Source organism: Pseudophryne corroboree, chromosome 2, assembly GCF_028390025.1.
Source record: "Pseudophryne corroboree isolate aPseCor3 chromosome 2, aPseCor3.hap2, whole genome shotgun sequence".
Classification (NCBI taxonomy): domain Eukaryota; kingdom Metazoa; phylum Chordata; class Amphibia; order Anura; family Myobatrachidae; genus Pseudophryne; species Pseudophryne corroboree.
Window position 1 is genome coordinate 873,581,111 of NC_086445.1, and position 18,538 is coordinate 873,599,648.

The 18,538-nt window shown below is 47.1% G+C and overlaps 1 protein-coding gene across 1 annotated transcript in view; it reads left to right on the forward strand.

Annotated features, from left to right (window-relative positions):
• Positions 1-18,538, forward strand: part of TAOK1 (TAO kinase 1) — a 164,900-nt gene that overhangs the window by 138,780 nt on the left and 7,582 nt on the right. The window contains exons 14-20 of the mRNA XM_063955938.1: positions 10,272-10,406; positions 12,569-12,805; positions 13,468-13,596; positions 14,763-14,966; positions 16,222-16,461; positions 17,708-17,920; positions 18,004-18,186. Of these exons, the coding sequence (XP_063812008.1) occupies positions 10,272-10,406; positions 12,569-12,805; positions 13,468-13,596; positions 14,763-14,966; positions 16,222-16,461; positions 17,708-17,920; positions 18,004-18,186 (1,341 nt within the window). The remainder of the gene's footprint in view (positions 1-10,271; positions 10,407-12,568; positions 12,806-13,467; positions 13,597-14,762; positions 14,967-16,221; positions 16,462-17,707; positions 17,921-18,003; positions 18,187-18,538) is intronic.

The following is an 18,538-nucleotide window of genomic DNA, read 5'->3' on the forward strand; positions in this document are numbered from 1 at the left end:
AACTACCGCACTGTACTGTGTCTGCTGCTAATATAGACTGGTTGATAAAGAGATAGTATACAACAATATACTACTATACTGGTGGTCAGGCACTGGTCACCACTAGTCACACTGGCAGTGGCACTCCTGCAGCAAAAGTGTGCACTGTTTAATTTTAAATTAATATAATATTATGTACTCCTGGCTCCTGCTATAACAACCTGCAGTGCTCCCCAGTCTCCCCCACAATTATTATAAGCTTTTATACATTGATGTGCAGCACACTGGGCTGAGCTGAGTGCACACAGACTGAGTCACACTGTGTGACTGCTGTGTATCGTTTTTTTCAGGCAGAGAACGGATATAGCAGAGAACGGATATATTAAATAAAAGTTAACTTAACAACAACTGCACTGGTCACTGTGGTAAACTCTGTCTGCACAATCTCTCTCTCTCTCTCTCTCTTCTAATCTATTCTAATGGAGAGGACGCCAGCCACGTCCTCTCCCTATCAATCTCAATGCACGTGTGAAAATGGCGGCGACGCGCGGCTCCTTATATAGAATCCGAGTCTCGCGAGAATCCGACAGCGTCATGATGACGTTCGGGCGCGCTCGGGTTAACCGAGCAAGGCGGGAAGATCCGAGTCGCTCGGACCCGTGAAAAAAAAAGTGAAGTTCGTGCGGGTTCGGATTCAAAGAAACCGAACCTGCTCATCTCTAATATACACACATACTGGTGTTATACTGCGACCAGCGATCGCCTCAGCCTGGATGTGCAGCGCTGGGGTGGCTTGGTCGGATTCCCTGACTGAAAATATTGATACCCTTGACAGGGACAGTATTTTATTGACTATAGAGCATTTAAAGGATGCATTTCTATATATGCGAGATGCACAGAGGGATATTTGCACTCTGGCATCAAGAGTAAGTGCGATGTCCATATCTGCCAGAAGATGTTTATGGACACGACAGTGGTCAGGTGATGCAGATTCCAAACGGCACATGGAAGTATTGCCGTATAAAGGGGAGGAGTTATTTGGGGTCGGTCCATCGGACCTGGTGGCCACGGCAACAGCTGGAAAATCCACCTTTTTTACCCCAAGTCACATCTCAGCAGAAAAAGACACCGTCTTTTCAGCCTCAGTCCTTTCGTCCCCATAAGGGCAAGCAGGCAAAAGGCCAGTCATATGTGCCCAGGGATAGAGGAAAGGGAAGAAGACTGCAGCAGGCAGCCCATTCCCAGGAACAGAAGCCCTCCTCCGCTTTTGCCAAGTCCTCAGCATGACGCTGGGGCCGTACAAGCGGACTCAGCTGCGGTGGGGGGTCGTCTCAAGAGTTTCAGCGCGCAGTGGGCTCACTCGCAAGTGGACCCCTGGATCCTACAAGTAGTATCCCAGGGGTACAGATTGGAAGTTCGAGACGTCTCCCCCTCGCAGGTTCCTGAAGTCTGCTTTACCAACGTCTCCCTCCGACAGGGAGGCAGTATTGGAAACAATTCACAAGCTGTATTCCCAGCAGGTGATAATCAAAGTACCCCTCCTACAACAAGGAAAGGGGTATTATTCCACACTATATTGTGGTACTGAAGCCAGACGGCTCGGTGAGACCTATTCTAAATCTGAAATATTTGAACGCTTACATACAAAGGTTCAAATCAAGATGGAGTCACTCAGAGCAGTGATCGCGAACCAGGAAGAAGGGGACTATATGGTGTCCCTGGACATCAAGGATGCTTACCTCCATGTCCCAATTTGCCCCTCTCACCAAGGGTACCTCAGGTTCGTGGTACAAAACTGTCACTATCAGTTTCAGACGCTGCCGTTTGGATTGTCCACGGCATCCCGGGTCTTTACCAAGGTAATGGCCGAAATGATGATTCTTCTTCAAAGAAAAGGCGTCTTAATTATCCCTTACTTGGACGATCTCCTGATAAGGGCAAGGTCCAGAGAACAGTTGGAGGTTGGAGTAGCACTATCTCAAGTAGTTCTACGACAGCACGGGTGGATTCTAAATATTCCAAAATCGCAGCTGTCTCCGACGACACGTCTGCTGTTCCTAGGGATGATTCTGGACACAGTCCAGAAAAAGGTGTTTCTCCCGGAGGAGAAAGCCAGGGAGTTATCCGAGCTAGTCAGGAACCTCCTAAAACCAGGAAAAGTGTCAGTGCATCATTGCACAAGGGTCCTGGGAAAAATGGTGGCTTCTTACGAAGCGATTCCATTCGGCAGATTTCACGCAAGAACTTTTCAGTGGGATCTGCTGGAAAAATGGTCCGGATCGCATCTTCAGATGCATCAGCGGATAACCCTGTCTCCAAGGACAAGGGTGTCTTTTCTGTGGTGGCTGCAGAGTGCTCATCTACTAAAGGGCCACAGATTCGGCATTCAGGACTGGGTCCTGGTGACCACGGATGCCAGCCTGAACGGCTGGGGAGCAGTCACACAAGGAAAAAATTTCCAGGGAGTGTGATCAAGTCTGGAGACTTCTCTCCACATAAATATACTGGAGCTAAGAGCAATTTACAATGCTCTAAGCTTAGCAAGACCTCTGCTTCAAGGTCAGCCGGTATTGATCCAGTGGGACAACATCACGGCAGTCGCCCACGTAAACAGACTGGGCGGCACAAGAAGCAGGAGGGCAATGGCAGAAACTGCAAGGATTCTTCGCTGGGCGGAAAATCATGTGTTAGCACTGTCAGCAGTGTTCATTCCGGGAGTGGACAACTGGGAAGCAGACTTCCTCAGCACGACCTCCACCCGGGAGAGTGGGGACTTCATCGGGAAGTCTTCCACATGATTGTGAACCGTTGGGAAAGACAAAAGGTGGACATGATGGCGTCCCGCCTGAACAAAAAACTGGACAGGTATTGCGCCAGGTCAAGAGACCCTCAGGCAATAGCTGTGGACGTTCTGGTAACACCGTGGGTGTACCAGTCGGTGTATGTGTTCCCTCCTCTGCTTCTCATACCTAAGGTACTGAGAATTATAAGACGTAGAGGAGTAAGAACTATACTCGTGGCTCCGGATTGGCCAAGAAGGACTTGGTACCCGGAACTTCAAGAGATGCTCACAGATGACTCATGGCCTCTGCCGCTAAGAAGGGACTTGCTTCAGCAAGTACCATGTCTGTTCCAAGACTTACCGCGGCTGCGTTTGACGGCATGGCGGTTGAACGCCGGATCCTAAGGGAAAAAGGCATTCCGGAAGAGGTCATTCCTACCCTGGTCAAAGCCAGGAAGGAGGTGACCGCACAACATTATCACCACATGTGGCAAAAATATGTTGCGTGGTGTGAGGCCAGGAAGGCCCCACGAAGAAATTTCAACTCGGTCGATTCCTGCATTTCCTGCAAACAGGAGTGTCTATGGGCCTCAAATTGGGGTCCATTAAGGTTCAAATTTCGGCCCTGTCGATTTTCTTCCAGAAAGAATTGGCTTCAGTTCCTGAAGTCCAGAAGTTTGTCAAGGGAGTACTGCATATACAACCCCCTTTTGTGCCTCCAGTGGCACTGTGGGATCTCAACGTAGTTCTGGGATTCCTCAAATCACATTGGTTTAAACCGCTCAAATCTGTGGATTTGAAATATTTCACATGGAAAGTGACCATGATGTTGGCCCTGGCCTCGGCCAGGCGAGTGTCAGAATTGGCGGCTTTGTCTCACAAAAGCCCATATCTGATTGTCCATTCGGACAGGGCAGAGCTGCGGACTCGTCCCCAGTTTCTCCATAAGGTGGTGTCAGCGTTTCACCTGAACCAGCTTATTGTGGTACCTGCGGCTACTAGGGACTTGGAGGACTCCAAGTTGCTAGATGTTGTCAGGGCCCTGAAAATATAGGTTTCCAGGACGGCTGGAGTCAGGAAAACTGACTTGCTGTTATCCTGTATGCACCCAACAAACTGGGTGCTCTTGCTTCTAAGCAGACGATTGCTAGTTGGATGTGTAGTACAATTCAGCTTGCACATTCTGTGGCAGGCCTGCCACAGCCAAAATATGTAAATGCCCATTCCACAAGGAAGGTGGGCTCATCTTGGGTGGCTGCCCGAGGGGTCTCGGCTTTACAACTTTGCCGAGCTGCTACTTGGTCAGGGGCACACCCTGGCTGAGGAGGACCTGGAGTTCTCTCACTCGGTGCTGCAGAGTCATCCGCACTCTCCCGCCCGTTTGGGAGCTTTGGTATAATCCCCATGGTCCTGACGGAGTCCCCAGCATCCACTTAGGACGTCAGAGAAAATAAGAATTTACTTACCGATAATTCTATTTCTCGTAGTCCGTAGTGGATGCTGGGCGCCCATCCCAAGTGCGGATTGTCTGCAATACTTGTACATAGTTATTGTTACAAAAATCGGGTTATTATTGTTGTGAGCCATCTTTTCAGAGGCTCCGCTGTTATCATGCTGTTAACTGGGTTCAGATCACAGGTTGTACAGTGTGATGGTGTGGCTGGTATGAGTCTTACCCGGGATTCAAAATCCTTCCTTATTGTGTACGCTCGTCCGGGCACAGTATCCTAACTGAGGCTTGGAGGAGGGTCATAGGGGGAGGAGCCAGTGCACACCACCTGATCCTAAAGCTTTTACTTTTGTGCCCTGTCTCCTGCGGAGCCGCTAATCCCCATGGTCCTGACGGAGTCCCCAGCATCCACTACGGACTACGAGAAATAGAATTATCGGTAAGTAAATTCTTATTTTCTCTAACGTCCTAAGTGGATGCTGGGGACTCCGTAAGGACCATGGGGAATAGCGGCTCCGCAGGAGACTGGGCACAAAAGTAAAGCTTTAGAACTACCTGGTGTGCACTGGCTCCTCCCCCTATGACCCTCCTCCAAGCCTCAGTTAAGATTTTGTGCCCGAACGAGAAGGGTGCACACTAGGTGGCTCTCCTGAGCTGCTTAGTGAAAAGTTTAGTTTTAGGTTTTTTATTTTCAGCGAGACCTGCTGGCAACAGGCTCACTGCATCAAGGGACTAAGGGGAGAAGAAGCGAACTCACCTGCGTGCAGAGTGGATTGGGCTTCTTAGGCTACTGGACATTAGCTCCAGAGGGACGATCACAGGCCCAGCCATGGATGGGTCCCAGAGCCGCGCCGCCGGCCCCCTTACAGAGCCAGAAGACAGAAGAGGTCCGGAAAATCGGCGGCAGAAGACGTCCTGTCTTCAACAAGGTAGCGCACAGCACTGCAGCTGTGCGCCATTGCTCTCAGCACACTTCACACTCCGGTCACTGAGGGTGCAGGGCGCTGGGGGGGGGCGCCCTGAGACGCAATAAAAACACCTTGGATGGCAAAAAATGCATCACATATAGCTCCTGGGCTATATGGATGCATTTAACCCCTGCCAGAATACATAAAAAAACGGGAGATAAGGCCTCCTCAGCACACTGGCGCCATTTTCCCTCACAGCTCAGTTGGAGGGAAGCTCCCTGGCTCTCCCCTGCAGTCACTACACTACAGAAAGGGTTAAAAAAGAGGGGGGGGGGGGCACTAATTACGCGCAGTATTAAAGATACAGCAGCTATAAGGGGAAAAACACTTATATAAGGTTATCCCTGTATATATATAGCGCTCTGGTGTGTGCTGGCAAACTCTCCCTCTGTCTCCCCAAAGGGCTAGTGGGGTCCTGTCCTCTATCAGAGCATTCCCTGTGTGTGTGCTGTATGTCGGTACGTTTGTGTCGACATGTATGAGGAGAAAAATGATGTGGAGACGGAGCAGATTGCCTGTAATAGTGATGTCACCCCCTAGGGGGTCGACACCTGAGTGGATGAACTGTTGGAAGGAATTACGTGACAGTGTCAGCTCTGTATAAAAGACAGTGGTTGACATGAGACAGCCGGCTACTCAGCTTGTGCCTGTCCAGACGTCTCATAGGCCGTCAGGGGCTCTAAAGCGCCGGTTACCTCAGATGGCAGATATAGACGCAGACACGGATACTGACTCCAGTGTCGACGGTGAAGAGACGAATGTGACTTCCAGTAGGGCCACACGTTACATGATTGAGGCAATGAAAAATGTTTTACACATTTCTGATAATACGAGTACCACCAAAAAAGGGGTATTATGTTCGGTGAGGAAAAACTACCTGTAGTTTTCCTGAATCTGAGAAATTAAATGAGGTGTGTGATGATGTGTGGGTTTCCCCCGATAACAACTGATAATTTCTAAAATGTTATTGGCATTATATCCTTTCCCGCCAGAGGTTAGGGTGCGTTGGGAAACACCCCCTAGGGTGGTGGATAAAGCGCTCACACGCTTGTAAGGGCTCTACCCTCTCCTGAGATGGCCGCCCTTAAGGATCCTGCTGATACAAAGCAGGAGGGTATCCTAAAATGTATTTACACACATACTGGTGTTATACTGCGACCAGCAATCGCCTCAGCCTGGATGTGCAGTGCTGGGTTGGCGTGGTCGGATTCCCTGACTGAAAATATTGATACCCTAGATAGGGACAGTATATTTTTGCCTATAGAGCATTTAAAAGATGCATTTCTATATATGCGTGATGCACAGCGGAATATTTGCCGACTGGCATCAAGTATCAAGTCTAAGTGCGTTGTCCATTTCTACCAGTAGAGGGTTATGGCCACGACAGTGGTCAGGTGATGCGGATTTCAAACGGCATTTGGAAGCAACATGAGAAGACGCCGTATTATCAGGCGCAGTCTTTTCGTGGACAAGCGGGCAAAAGGTTCCTCATTTCTGCCCCGTGACAGAGGGAGAGGAAAAAGGCTGCAGAAATCAGCCAGTTCCCAGGAACAGAAACCTTTTCCCGCCTCTGTCAAGCCCTCAGTATGACGCTGGGGCTTTACAAGCAGAATCAGGCACGGTGGGGGGCCCGTCTCAATGAATTTCAGCGTGCAGTGGGCTCACTCGCAAGTAGACCCCTGGATCCTTCAGGTGATATCTCAGGGGTACAAATTGGAATTCGAGACGTCTCTCCCTCGCCGTTTCCTAAAGTCGGCTTTACCGATGTCTCCTTCTGACAGGGAGACAGTTTTGGAAGCCATTCACAAGCTGTATTCCCAGCAGGTGATAATCAAGGTACCCCTCCTGCAACAGGGAACGGGGTATTATTCCACACTGTTGTGGTACCGAAGCCGGACGGCTCGGTGAGACCGATTCTAAATCTAAAATCTTTGAACACTTACATACAGAGGTTCAAATTCAAGATTGAGTCACTCAGAGCAGTGATTGCGAACCTGGAAGAAGGGGACTACATGATGTCTCGGGACATCGAGGATGCTTACCTTCATGTCCAAATTTACCCTTCTCACCAAGGGTACCTCAGGTTTATGGTACAGAACTGTCACTATCAGTTCAGACGCTGCCGTATGGATGGTCCACGGCACCCCGGGTCTTTACCAAGGTAATGGCCGAAATGATGATATTCCTTCGAAGGAAGGGAGTTTTAGTTATCCCTTACTTGGACGATTCCCTGATAAGGGTAAGATCCAGGGAACAGTTGGAGGTCGGTGTAGCACTATCTCAGGTAGTGTTGCGGCAGCACGATTGGATTCTCAATATTCCAATATCGCAGCTGGTTCCGACGACTCGTCTTCTGTTCCTAGGGATGATCCTGGACACAGTCCAGAAAAAGGTGTTTCTCCCGGAGGAGAAAGCCAGGGAGTTATCTGAGCTAGTCAGGAACCTCCTATAACCGAGCCAAGTCTCAGTACATCAATGAAAGGGTTCTGGTTAAAATGGTGGCTTCCTACGAAGCAATCCCATTCGGCAGATTCCACGCAAGAACTTTCCAGTGGGACCTGCTGGACAAATGGTCCGGGTCGCATCTTCAGATGCATCAGCGGATAACCCTGTCACCAAGAACAAGGGTGTCCCTCCTGTGTTGGTTGCAGAGTGCTCATCTTCTAGAGGGCCGCAGATTCGGCATTCAGGACTGGGTCCTGGTGACCACGGATGCCAGCCTGCGAGGCTGGGGAGCAGTCACACAGGGAAGGAATTTCCAGGGCTTATGGTCAAGCCTGGAGACATCACTTCACATAAATATCCTGAAGCTAAGGGCCATTTACAATGCTCTAAGCTTAGCAAGACCTCTGCTTCAAGGTCAGCCGGTGTTGATCCAGTCGGACAACATCACGGCAGTCACCCACGTAAACAGACAGGGTGGCACAAGTAGCAGGAGGGCAATGGCAGAAGCTGCAAGGATTCTTCGCTGGGCGGAAAATTATGTGATAGCACTGTCAGCAATTCCGGGAGTGGACAACTGGGAAGCAGACTTTCTCAGCAGACACGACCTCCACCCGGGAGAGTGGGGACTTCACCCAGAAGTCTTCCACATGATTGTGAACCGTTGGGAAAAACCAAAGGTGGACATGATAGCGTCCCACCTCAACAAAAAACTGGACAGATATTGCGCCAGGTCAAGGGACCCTCAGGCAATAGCTGTGGACGCTCTGGTAACACCGTGGGTGTACCAGTCAGTGTATGTGTTCCCTCCTCTGCCTCTCATACCCAAGGTACTGAGAATCATAAGGAGGAGAGGAGTAAGGACTATACTCGTGGCTCCGGATTGGCCAAGAAGGACTTGGTACCCGGAACTTCAAGAGATGCTCACGGAAGACCCGTGGCCTCTACCTCTAAGAAAGGACCTGCTCCAGCAGGGACCCTGTCTGTTCCAAGACTTACCGCGGCTGCGTTTGACGGCATGGAGGTTGAACGCCGGATCCTGAAGGAAAAAAGGCATTCCGGATGAAGTCATCCCTATCCTGATCAAAGCCAGGAAGGATGTAACCGCAAAACATTATCACCGCATTTGGCGAAAATATGTTGCGTGGTGCGAGGCCAGTAAGGCCCGACGGAGGAAATTCAACTGGGTCGATTCCTACATTTCCTGCAAACAGGAGTGTCTATGGGCCTGAAATTGGGGTCCATTAAGGTTCAAATTTCGGCCCTGTCAATTTTCTTCCAAAAAGAACTAGCTTCAGTCCCTGAAGTTCAGAAGTTGTAAAAGGGGTACTGCATATACAGCCTCCTTTTGTACCTCCAGTGGCACCTTGAGATCTCAATGTAGTTTTTGGGTTCCAAAAGTCACATTGGTTTGAACCACTTAAATCTGTGGAGTTAAAATATCTCACATGGAAAGTGGTCATGCTGTTGGCCCTGGCCTGGGCCAGGCGCGTGTCAGAATTGGCGGCTTTATCCTGTAAAAGCCCTTATCTGATTTTCCATTCGGACAGGGCGGAATTGAGGACTCGTCCTCAGTTTCTCCCTAAGGTGGTTTCAGCGTTTCACCTGAACCAACCTATTGTGGTGCCTGCGGCTACTAGGGACTTGGAAGACTCCAAGTTGCTAGACGTTATCAGGGCCCTGAAAATATATGTTTCCAGGACGGCTGGAGTCAGAAAATCTGACTCGCTGTTTATCCTGTATGCACCCAACAAGCTGGGTGCTCCTGCTTCTAAGCAGACTATTGCTCGTTGGATTTGTGGTACAATTCAGCTTGCACATTCTGTGGCAGGCCTGCCACAGCCAAAAATCTGTAAATGCCCACTCCACAAGGAAGATGGGCTCATCTTGGGCGGCTGCCCGAGGGGTCTCGGCTTTACAACTTTGCCGAGCAGCTACTTGGTCAGGAGCAAATACGTTTGTAAAATTCTACAAAATTGATACCCTGGCTGAGGAGGACCTGGAGTTCTCTCATTTGGGCTGCAGAGTCATCCGCACTCTCCCGCCCGTTTGGGTGCTTTGGTATAATTCCCATGGTCCTTACGGAGTCCCCAGCATCCACTTAGGACGTTAGAGAAAATAAGAATTTACTTACCGATAATTCTATTTCTCGTAGTCCGTAGTGGATGCTGGGCGCCCATCCCAAGTGCGGATTGTCTGCAATACTGGTACATAGTTATTGTTACCAAAAAATCGGGTTATTGCTGTAGTGAGCCATCTTTTCTAGAGGCTCCTCTGTTATCATGCTGTTAACTGGGTTTAGATCACGAGTTGTACGGTGTGATTGGTGTGGCTGGTATGAGTCTTACCCGGGATTCAAAATCCTTCCTTATTGTGTACGCTCGTCCGGGCACAGTATCCTAACTGAGGCTTGGAGGAGGGTCATAGGGGGAGGAGCCAGTGCACACCAGGTAGTTCTAAAGCTTTACTTTTGTGCCCAGTCTCCTGCGGAGCCGCTATTCCCCATGGTCCTTACGGAGTCCCCAGCATCCACTACGGACTACGAGAAATAGAATTATCGGTAAGTAAATTCTTATTTTTGATAATAGTTATTAAATAGTTTTTTTTTTTAAACGAATGTGTTATAAGTGATTATTTTTTTAATGTTAAGGAGGAAGAAAACTATCCTGAGGAACCGGAGTCTAGAATGCGACCATCAGAACCACAGTCTCCTCCACAGGTTTCCCGTCACAAGTCTCACTATCGGAATAGAGAACACTTTGCCACAATACGCACAGCCTCGCTGGTAAGTTCCTGGCACTATGCAGATGGGATATGAGTAAAAGTAATACGAGACAGGGGCCTGGGATGCTGGGAAAAGAGCTGCTACCCTGCTCATTCCATGTTATCTGTTGTGGTGCTTTCATTGGAAAGAAATATTTAGCTGTGTATACAGGGGCATATTTTACAAGTGGTCCAACTAGCTTGACGAATCTATGTGTCTTATAGTACACAGTTGTATTTCATCAAAACAGAATTAGATTGTGCCGGGGGGAAAAAAAACCTAGTATAATTTAGAATACCCTAATAGCTCCTGTTTATACTGACTTGCCATGGGAAGCGGTCACCATACCGCTATTCGGGATCCCGGACGTCGCAATTCTGATGCCGGAATTCCGACTAGCGGTGAAATACTGATACCGGAATCCCAGCGCCACAGGATTTGCTCCCTCTATGGGTGTCCACAACACCCATAGAGGGAAAATAAATTCTGTGGCGAACCACCATGTCCGCAGCGTGGCAGCCACAGTGAGCCCGCAAGGTGCTTGCTAGCGCTCGCCCCGCTGCTGGTATACTGACTCCCGGGATCCCGCCCACTGGCTTTACATACCAATCCCCTTGCCATTTATGGTGTCTGTGCCATCCAATTGCTACTTTTACATTAAGCAATTATTCTCATTACAGGTCATTAAAGGCATACAGTAATAGTAAAAAAAAAAGTCCTAGCGACATGATATCATTGTGTTTTAAAAAAGCAGTGTTATGCTATCCAATTGATGTAAAGATACGTATTTTGCAGTCATAAATCATATTGCTTATATGACTAATCATGAATCTGGTTAATTATTGCATAAGCCAAACACATGGGAAAAGGTCCTGTGATAATAATCCCCTAGTGCTGGATCACCAGGGCTTAAAGTGGTCCTGGAAAGGTGGTGGAACTAATTTCCACCCGCCACCTATTACCCTCCCCCTACACACCTCCCATTAGGCGGAGACGGGGCCAGTGCTAGGGTTTTTGGCACCCACCTGCAAACTATACATTTGTGCCCTACCTCCCATACTTGATAAAGGGACAGTGGTCTCACAAGGAAGGGGTGTGGTCACACAATAGTACTCCCAATTCAAATTAAGAAACACCGTAGCACAATCTTATTTCCATTAGACCACATGTAGTGCACCTTATTCATATTACGACACACAGCAATGACCCTTTTTTATGTTACGTTACTCAGTAGTGCCCTTTATCATGTTACACTACACAATGGTACCGCTTATGCATATTATGCCACACAGTAGTGCCTTTTTTACACAATGCCCACAGTAGTACCCCTTATACACAATTTCCACAGTAGTAGTGCCCCTTACACATAATGCTCACAGTAGTAGTGCCTTATGTACATAATGCCCACAGTGGTAGTGCCCCTTTACACAATGCCCTAGAAGTGCCACTTGTACACAATGCCCACAAAAGTGCCCCTTATACATATACTGCCCACAGAAGTGCCCCTTATACACATCTCTGCTTCTGTCACTCCAGCAGTTCACCACCTGTGTCCTTCCAGCTGTTCTCTGCCCTGTTTCCATCCTCAGTTTCCCCGCCTCCCTGTGTACCTCCAGCCCCCTCTCACCTTGCCTTCAGCATGCACAGAGCCTGTTCCTCTTCATGGCTCTTCACTTTAACTGCGGTGACGGCATGACATGACATGCGCAGTGCCGTAAAAGGAAGCTGCTGGGACCTGAGGAGGGGAAGAATGCCGACTGACAGACACAGCGTGTATTAGCAGCAGGAGGGTGGGCCACAGGTGAAGAAGGACCATGGAGCTGCCGGGACTTGAGGACGGGGAGGTGGCTGCAGCTCATCATTGACACTATTGATGCGGGTGGCGGGTCAGGCTTTTCTATTGGAATTACTGTGCAAGGCTAGTTCCACCTCAAATTACAGGTGGCGGAACTGAGTTCCACCTTGTCTCCCCCCCCCCCCCACACACACACACACACACACACACACACACACACACACACACACGTGTGAGGCCTTATGTAATCGCAATATCTTAGCTTAAGCATTAAATCCCATTCTCGTATAATGCAACTGCATCTAAAATAAAAAAGAATATCGAAAGGTTCCACAGTTCTATATTTGGATGGTTCCTATGTTAAATAAAGTACATGTAATTCATACAGGTGACGAGGCAAATCCAGGAACATGAGCAAGACTCAGAGCTGCGGGAACAGATGTCTGGCTACAAGCGTATGAGGCGGCAGCATCAAAAGCAACTGATGGCACTGGAGAACAAACTCAAAGCAGAGATGGATGAGCATCGGCTCCGGCTAGACAAAGATCTAGAAACCCAACGCAACAATTTTGCAGCAGAGATGGAAAAACTTATAAAGAAACACCAAGCCGCCATGGATAAAGAGGTAAGTTACTAGGGTATTTCTTCCTACTGGGTACTTTTGGGCCACATGAACATATCCAAAAACATTGTCCATGCATGAAATTATTATTATTATTACATTTTATTTATAGGGCGCCACAAGTGTTTCGCAGCGCCGTACAAAGGACAGTACAGGGAGACAAAACTTAGCATAACAGTAAATAAATAACAAAAATGGAGTGCAGGTAACAAAGAGCAACACAATTCTCAAAACATAATACAGCTTAGATGTAAGTAGCGAAGGAGTAATCATTGTACTACTTGGGGCTGGCGGCCATAGATAGAGATGAGCCTTTACCAGCAGGAGAGAAAGCAGGTAAAGATGGTCGCTGAGTGAAATGTGTCAAGAAGAGGGTTTAGACAAGAGGAAAGAGGGCCCTGCTCTGAAGAGCTAACAATCTAGTAGGGAGGGGCAACAGACAGATGACATGAGGTGCAAGCAGGTAGAAGCCTGATGGTGGTATGCGAGCAAAGCAGAGATGTCCAAGGCATGGGGCAGGGGGATGGAGGAGCAGCCAGCTGTCTTGTATGAGAACACTTTTCTTTTTCCTAAATGAGATGTGGTTGCATTATGGTTGGAGTAATTATTCTGGCTTTTAAGCATGAGAATGTCTTCTAGTTCATGTACTGTGCTTCTATTTACAGCTAAAACTGATGGCTAATGAAGAAAAGAAATTCCAGCAGCACATCCAGGCACAGCAAAAGAAGGAGCTGAACAGCTTCTTGGAGTCCCAGAAGCGGGAATATAAATTGCGAAAGGAACAGCTGAAAGAGGTATGGAGAGTATTAAATGTGAATTAAAGGGAAAGTTTAACTCTTAGTAACTTTACCATATACCCACAAACAGCTGTAAGGACATGATTTATATATGCCTCAAATGTGTATGACTTTGGATCTATGTACTACTACATTATGAGGTTTTCTAGTGCTGCATTATAAAAGCAGACTGTGACCGCATGCACCTAGCTGCACCAGGCGATTACAGATTTGTTTGATTCCACTGGATTTAGGATATAAGGGTATTCTGTCCTACCATCAGTAACAGCCTGTTACTGACTCCACCCACTACGATGTGGGCAGGTAACTTGCTGCCACCACTAGGTTCCTGCCATAGGCACCTGGAGCCATTTACGGTTTTGTATGCCAAAGCAGTAAAACACGCTGCTGCCACACCTCCTGATTGGTGTCAGCTGATTCCCACTGTCCCTCACCGTGGACCAGTCCCCTGCGTGGTAGCTGGCAGAGGGCATAGCTTTGAAGCACTGTGCTCAATCCGGAATAGTTGTCGCAGGGTACAGATGCAATCTTCTTAGAGCCAAGATGTTTATTGCTCAAAAAGTCTTCAAAAAGCCTATTTCCCTCGCAGTTATGGCTTGGGTTATCGCAGCATACTGATGTTCAACAGCAGTACAATTCTTAATGTTACAGAAGATTTACATGTTTTGGGGACTAATACCGCAGGGAGTAAGTCCGTCCTGTGGTTTTTACCCAATCAAGTTAGGTTCATGTGCACATCATGCTTACCTTTATCATTGTCCCTAATGGACACTGGGAAGTGGTCACTCCTCTGTGCCTGCGACCACCTGTGATAATTGACACCCAATATATTTGTACTTAAAATGTACAAATATATTGTTTTTGCTAGAATGCTTTTTTCAAAGAAAATTGTAAGTTTACTGCAATTATTTTTGGGAAAACTACTGAGGCAAGAAGTGTTGCAGTTAATGAAGGACAATGTGCATTCGTACCCACTTTTTTTTAGTGCTTGTGTGTGTGGTGCAAGTATTGTAGTCTATGAGTTAGCCGTTAAATCCAGCAATCATTAATGTATACTTTACCATTTGCCTTCTTTTGGAGGTAATTTTGTTTATTCGGTATACAGTATAACTTTATAATGTAAATGTGAGAATAGTGGTGGCTGATTAATTTTCATTCGCTAGGAGCTAAACGAAAACCAGAGTACTCCAAAGAAGGAGAAACAAGAATGGCTCTCCAAACAGAAGGAGAATTTCCAGCACTACCAGGCTGAAGAAGAAGCCAATCTCCTGCGCCGCCAGAGGCAGTACCTAGAGTTGGAGTGCCGCCGATTCAAGAGGCGGATGCTGCTCAGTAGACACAATCTGGAGCAGGACCTGGTTAGAGAGGTATGTTGTTAATAACACACTGACTGGGATACAAGCTGAAGTGTAAACTGAAGGTTGAAACCTAAACAAGCTTTTAAATATTCTAATGCTGCATTCAGACTGCAAATGCCGGATCCTACCCGGTAAGACAAACGTGTACTTACCGTGTGGGATCCGGCATTTGCACTCCGCTGCTGGCTTTCCGACCCGGCAATATACCGGGTCGGTTGCCATAACAACGGAGCGCGCAGCAGCAGCAGGGGCGGGGGTGGAGGTGGCGTCGGGAGATGAGCTCATCTCCAGCGCCGCCTCTCCCTATCTTGTGAATGGGAACCGTGTCGCATCGACACTGCTCCCATTCACACCGCACCTGACCCGGTAATCAACCCGGGTAAAACCCTTCTTTTTTACCGGGTTGATTTACCGGGTCAGGCGACCCGCTAAATCGGCCAGTGTGCTTTCACATCGCACACTGACCCGGTTCGACACGGCAATATGCCGTGTCGGTACCGGGTTATTTGTGCGATGTGAAAGGGGTATAATGCACAGCAACACAGTACAGTGGTCATTGAAGTTGTAGAATCTAATGTTCATCCTCAGTGTTACTGTTCTATTAATGTAATTGCCGATATCTGTTCCTGAATATTCTCCCCTAGATTAGTATTTTATCCGCAAAGAGCCCTTACCTAATTGTTGGGCGGAAAACTGTGAGAACATGTTTTTGGCCTTCCATTCAAAGTCATTCTGGGGCAGATGTATTAACCTGGAGGAGGCGTAAGGAAGTGATAAACCAGTGATATGTGCAAGGTGTTAAAGGCACCAGCCAATCAGTTCCAATATGTAAATTAACAGTTAGGATCTGATTGGCTGGTGCCTTTAGCACCTTGCACATATCACTGGTTTATCACTTCCTTATGCCTTCTCCAGGTTAATACATCTGCCCCTCTGTTCTTATCTGACTTCAGGAGGGAAAAAATTTGGATCCCCTATTTTACAGTGTACTGTATATCGAATCACCTAGGAACTGAGGATGTTGCTGTTTGTGTTGGAAGGTGGAGGAATTCTTTATTTTATTTTATTTATATAGTTATCGTTTAACAAATCTTTGTAAAGATGTGTAATGTGTTTTACTTTGGTGCATTTCTATGTAAAATGTATTTGTTATATTTTTTTGTGTCCTTTAAATTAATAGGAAATGCAAATTGGTTACCTGTTATGTTACACTTCTCCTTAATTCATTAACTTAATTAAGGGTCTTGGATCTATTTATTTTTAGGAGCTAAATAAGAGGCAAACACAAAAGGACCTGGAACATGCTATGTTGCTACGACAGCACGAGTCCATGCAAGAATTAGAGTTTCGCCACCTCAATACCATACAGAGGATGCGTTGTGAGCTTATAAAGCTGCAACATCAAACTGAACTCACAAACCAGCTGGAATACAATAAAAGGCGAGAGCGGGAATTACGGCGCAAGCATGTCATGGAGGTCCGACAGCAACCCAAGAGTCTAAAGGTATTGGCGCTGGCATGTTGTTTAGATTGGTGTCTGTTCATACAAACAATCCGTTATGATTGTGTATTATTTATATACACTATTATGTTTGTGCACAAACCTAGAGCATCTAGTTTAACACGGCTTGCTGTGTATCCGTTTCTATTTGAAGATCCAAAAGAACATTGTAAGCCTTCCGCTAGACTTTACAGCAAACTATTGTAACATTTACTGTTAGGAGGTGTCATTTGCCAGCTTTCCCTTTACTGGAAACAGGGCTATTGATTCTACTAACTTGTGCTTCCTTTTACGCAATGGCAGGGGGTTTGATTGGAGAGCTGCTGTTAATTAGTTTTTTTGCACTAATTGTTTTCTGTGTTTGTTCAGTGGTAAGACACCTGTCCTGTTGAAATGTAGGTATATGTATACCAACTTGTATGAATGCCATCTCTCTAAAATTTTATTTCACAATTCACTAATATTTTTTTTGCCTTCTTTTTCCGTTGTCAGTGAATCCTGCATGTGTGTGTTTAAGGCTGGGTACACAATATGCAGTATGCTGTTAGTACAGCCAGCAAATGACATGTTGCATAGTGTATTTGTCAGTGTGTACAGATGATACGTCTGTGAACGACGTCATTGAGGCATAACAGGTCAGCCCTGAAGCACAGCGAAAGGCGATATATCAAGCACATATATCTGTGCATCTGCCTGTGTGTAGCGCTGACCGCGCGATAGGTCAGCCACAGAAGCCAGTGAATATGATGTCACAAATGGGCGGACATATTCAAATTACTCTGCTGCCGGACATACTGTATAGGGCAGATGATTAGTAAATGTGAATGCACAAGATCGTTTGTGCATAAACCAGCTGTTAGATCAGACATCGTTCCGGCCGCAGGGATGTTCCGTCGGCCATGTGTGTACCCAGCCTAAAAGACAATAATTATTGCCAAATTGTTTTATCAACAATTAGCCGCAATTTGCTCAAGGCTGAGAGTAAGTATGTCTATATGCCGCTTATACAGTACAGCTGGATTCACAGATTTTGGTTCGCATAGGGCTGCGTACAAAAATCCGCAAATCTGAGACTAGATAGGGCCGCGAAGGGGTGAGTTCAGATGCCGTTGCCAGTGATTGCCCTCTTGCAACAGCAACTCGCATGCAGGGGCGACTTAATGGAATTGAGTCCGGTGTGACAGGTTGTCTAAGATGTATATGTATGCAGATTTAATTCAACTGATGTTCCCTTTTATTTTGTGTTTAGTCTAAAGAGCTACAGATAAAGAAGCAATTCCAGGACACTTGCAAGATTCAGACGCGGCAATATAAAGCTTTGAGAAACCACCTTTTGGAAACCACACCAAAGAATGACCATAAGGCTGTTCTCAAACGGCTGAAAGAAGAGCAGACACGCAAACTGGCAATACTAGCGGAGCAGTATGACCATAGCATTAATGAGATGTTATCTACACAAGCAGTAAGTGAAGGCAGTCCCTTGTAGCTTGAGTCACTTGATGGTAGAACATGTGCAAAAGGTAAATAATGACTCTTGTATTTCAGCTGCGCTTGGACGAGGCACAGGAAGCGGAGTGCCAGGTTTTGAAGATGCAGCTGCAGCAAGAATTGGAGCTACTAAATGCTTATCAGAGCAAAATTAAGATGCAAGCGGAGGCCCAGCACGAGCGGGAATTACGTGAACTGGAACAAAGGGTTTCCCTACGTAGGGCTCTTCTTGAACAAAAGGTATTTGAGCTTATGCTTTTCTTGAAATGGCAACTGAAAAAATATGTGGTTAATTGTGATGAGCATTAGAAATGCTTATGGCAAATACAGAGATGAGCGCATGTTGGCTGCAATTACACTCTCCTCGCATGCACAGATGAAATGCGGATAATATACACATCTCTGCAGCACACCAGCCCTATTTGTACACTTGGTTTCAGTGCTGTCATCGTGCTCACTTGCACCAGCCCTGTCCTTGGTGCAAAGGCTTCATCTGAAAACAGACTTAATTACGCATATGCGCAACTCTGCATAGCCTGCAGTTCTGTCAGACCATCACTAAGCTTAGTCATATCATGGCCCAAGCTATTGT